This window comes from Borostomias antarcticus, assembly GCF_949987555.1.
Source record: "Borostomias antarcticus genome assembly, chromosome: 6".
NCBI classification, from domain to species: domain Eukaryota; kingdom Metazoa; phylum Chordata; class Actinopteri; order Stomiiformes; family Stomiidae; genus Borostomias; species Borostomias antarcticus.
In genome coordinates this window covers 7,418,344-7,421,825 of record NC_140239.1, presented here as the reverse complement: position 1 = coordinate 7,421,825, position 3,482 = coordinate 7,418,344, and the positions used below count along the sequence as shown (strand labels likewise).

At 46.6% G+C, this 3,482-nt stretch overlaps 1 protein-coding gene across 1 annotated transcript in view; it reads left to right on the top strand.

The window, feature by feature from the left end:
* Positions 1–1,795: 1,795 nt before the first annotated feature.
* Positions 1,796–3,482, top strand: part of LOC311309958 (serine/threonine kinase-like domain-containing protein STKLD1) — an 8,147-nt gene continuing 6,460 nt past the window's right edge. The window contains exons 1-2 of the mRNA XM_084439326.1: positions 1,796–1,895; positions 2,080–2,150. Coding sequence (XP_084295452.1) covers positions 1,818–1,895; positions 2,080–2,150 — 149 coding nt within the window. The 5' untranslated portion in view covers positions 1,796–1,817. The remainder of the gene's footprint in view (positions 1,896–2,079; positions 2,151–3,482) is intronic.

The window sequence follows — 3,482 nt, the reverse complement described above, 5'->3', positions numbered from 1 at the left end:
CACAGAGCGGTGATCTTCCAGGGTTATTCTAAACTAAAACCGGCTACTCGATCATCATCAATACTGAAGGGAAAATAGCCTAGATTTTGCAATACGAGAACTGCCGTCTGAAAAGAAGAACTGATCCTCTCACTTCTGAATGGGGACTTTTTGTAGTCAATAGAGAAATGACTGGCCTTTTGTTTTATCGGGCCGTTCCAGTTGATGGTGTCCCTAATAGGCTATAGCCTGCAGTATCTTAGACTACATAAGGACCAGAGAATGCCTGAGGCCGTGGTAACTTTTAAGCGAGATCTTATACCTTTTTAATATTGCTTTTACCACGTAACTTTAGTTGTGTTCATATCTTAAAGTGTTCTTAATTTGTATTCTCTGTTTTTATAATTTTATTCTACTTTACATCTTCAAATTTTCATTTTTTACTTTTATTGTTTCTTTTAAATCTGTTCTTACTGTATTTACATGATTTATGTTTTCATCCAACTCTTTTTATGTAAAATGCTATGTGCTACATTGATTTGTATGAATGGTGCTATAGAAATAAAATGACATTGACATAAGCTATCCTGGCTACATCGTCACATTGGCATTTACAGCAGGTCTGTATCTGTGAACGATGAGACGCAACTTGTAAAGTGAAGGCGGCCAGTGAGTGAGGCGAGTCTCTGCGCTGCACTGACTTTGGAGCAAGTATAAATGCGCTCAACAGAGCATGCGCACTTGGCCCCTAATAAGACCATATCCAGCTTGGTTTCCAAGCGCTGTTCAAACCACAACAAGTAGAATACACAACAACACGCTGGTCCACATCAACACGCTGTAACATGGACGACTACATGGTAAATGTGAATGAATATTACCTACCATCGCAATTACTTTCTGCTTTATTGTTACAGCTTAATAACCAGAGAGTGACTGTACAACATAAAGTGTATCAAAACATAAAATGTTCAAACTGTAGCCCAAACTATCTGGAGGAAATTGATTTGGTGGCTTTTCTAGAACTGCCATTGGGTTAAATTGTCACAACGTCAGCTATTAGTGTGTTGTCATAAACATGCTGTTTATTAAGACTAGATAGACACTGCAGGTGATGATGATGATGATGATGATGGTGTGAGTATGTTCTGTTATGAACGGGGTTATGTAGGTTCTGGATGCCATGAGTCCTGGTTCCTTTGGGACTGTGGTGTTGGTGAAGGATAGGCAGTCCAATCTGGAGCTCACTCTGAAGAAGGTAGACTCCGGTGGGCCCAGTGGAACTAGCTACATGCTAGGCATTTCATGTTAGCAGCCATCCCAATACTTATCTACTTATCTAATCAGAGAAAGCGCCCGAGTGGTTACCATGGTAAAATGTGTCCTTGTCCTGATAGGTGGAGTGTCTGGATGAGGGGCGAGCCAACCAGGCTTTAGAAGAGGTCAGGGTCACGGCCCCACTGCGCTGCTGATGTCATCACAGAATCTTGAGCAATACTGGAACCCAGTAGACCCAGCTTATCTCTGTTGTGTGTGTGTGTGTGTGTGTGTGTGTGTGTGTGTGTGTGTGTGTGTGTGTGTGTGTGTGTGTGTGTGTGTGAATACTGTAGGCCCGGTGTCTGCTGGACACCAAACACCCCCACATTGTGAAATACAGGAAGTTGTTTATCACTTGGGACCAGACGGTGAGTGTGTGTGTGTTTCTGTGGGTGTAGGTGTGGGTGGGTGTTTTCTTTGAGGTCATGTGTAAAGGATGTGTGTGTGTGTGTGTGTGTGTGTGTGTGTGTGTGTGTGTGTGTTCCTCTGCTCAGATCTCGTCCGTGTTCCTGTCCCTCGTGATGGACTGTCCATACAGGTGCACCCTGGCCAGCCTGATCACCTTCCACAGGGACAGGAAGCAGAAGATCAAGAACCAGGTAGCTCCGCCCACCCTATCACCAATACAGATGTATGTTGTTTTACTATTTTTGATCACCACTGAACGTAGTCAGAAATCTATGTGCCATTGTGCTGCCAAACACACACACACACACACACACATGCACACACGCACCACTAATACTACAGTATGTATGTCATGATTTTCCTCTATTCAAACAGGTCATCACAATGTTTCTGGGGCAGATGGTTGATGCCTTGGCCTACTTACACGAGCGGAGGATCACACACAGGTTTTCCAGCTAGCTACTGTATCTTAAAGAAAGCTCTTTCAATCATTGTCAAATGTGTTGAAGTATGGGTTGGCTCTAAAGCCTAATTTAGACTTCATAAAATGGCTCATGGCTCACGTCTCATGGCTCTTGGTTGCCATGGAATGGAAGCTAAAGACAATGCCCAGGCATTCCATTCCATGGCAACCAAGAGCCATGAGACATGTGTGATGGTTTGGTTAGGGACCCAGGCGCAACAGGAAAGGAGGAGGCAAGGGACGGTAAAGCCCGGAGGGGCGATTTAATAAGATAACACAAAGGGGGAGCCACAAAAGAGGATGCCAAAAAATATAATAGGATAGAAATAATAGGAGCCACTAAACTGCCACTAAATAATAATAAATGTCCTTGGCTCAAGGGAGCCGGAGGGATCGGGAGGTGGAGCAGGGTGAGGGCTCTGCTAGCTGGTACACTCAGCAGAGGGGGTCCGGGAAACTGGAGACGAGGAGGAGAGGCAGGGTGAGTGATGGTAATCACGAGCAGGAAACGAGAAAAAGCACTACAAAAATACAGGTAAGTAATGTCGTAGGCTAGGCTATACTTTACCACATATGTTATGGTAAGATCTGGCGATGAGTGGAGTGTAGACCAGGTTCTTGTAGGGGTTGAAGGTGATTGCAGAACGAGGGACAGGTGTGGTGATGATAAATTGGAAACCGGTGAGTAGGGCCGTGCCCGCGTCATCGTCGGAGACGAGCGCGCCGTTCTTGTCTTTGCGCACGGGCCGATGTGCTGGGCATGTCGGGATCCGACTCTTCGTCACCGGAGTGGGAGGAGACTGCCGAGTCCGCGGAGCTGGCCGGAGACGGGGAACGCCCGGTAGTGGGGGGAAACTCCGGAGCGTTGCATGCCTGGGCCGATGCGACGTGCGGTAGAGCGCGTAGGACGCCCCGAGCGCGCAGCGGGCCCAGAGGGGAGAGAGGGAGGCGGTTGTGGAGGCGAGGGCATGCGAGCCGTAACAACATGAGCCATGAGCCATTTTATGAAGTATAAATTAGGCTTAAGGCAGTGTATTTTTGACACACCCAAGATGTCATGTTTCCTCACCCAATCGATTGTCAGTCATGTAAAATTGCAACATTACAAATGATGTAAAACAGTAGCCCAAACATTTCTGATATGCCCTATCAAAAATAGCATCCCTAAAACCGCCCCAGTTTGAAATGTGCGTGTGTGTGTGCGCGCGCTTGTCTGTGCGTCTGCGCGCGTGTGTCTGCGTGTGTGCGCACATGTGTGTGTCTGTGCATGTATGAGTGTGTGTGTGTGTCTGTGTGTGTGTGTGTGTGAGTGTGT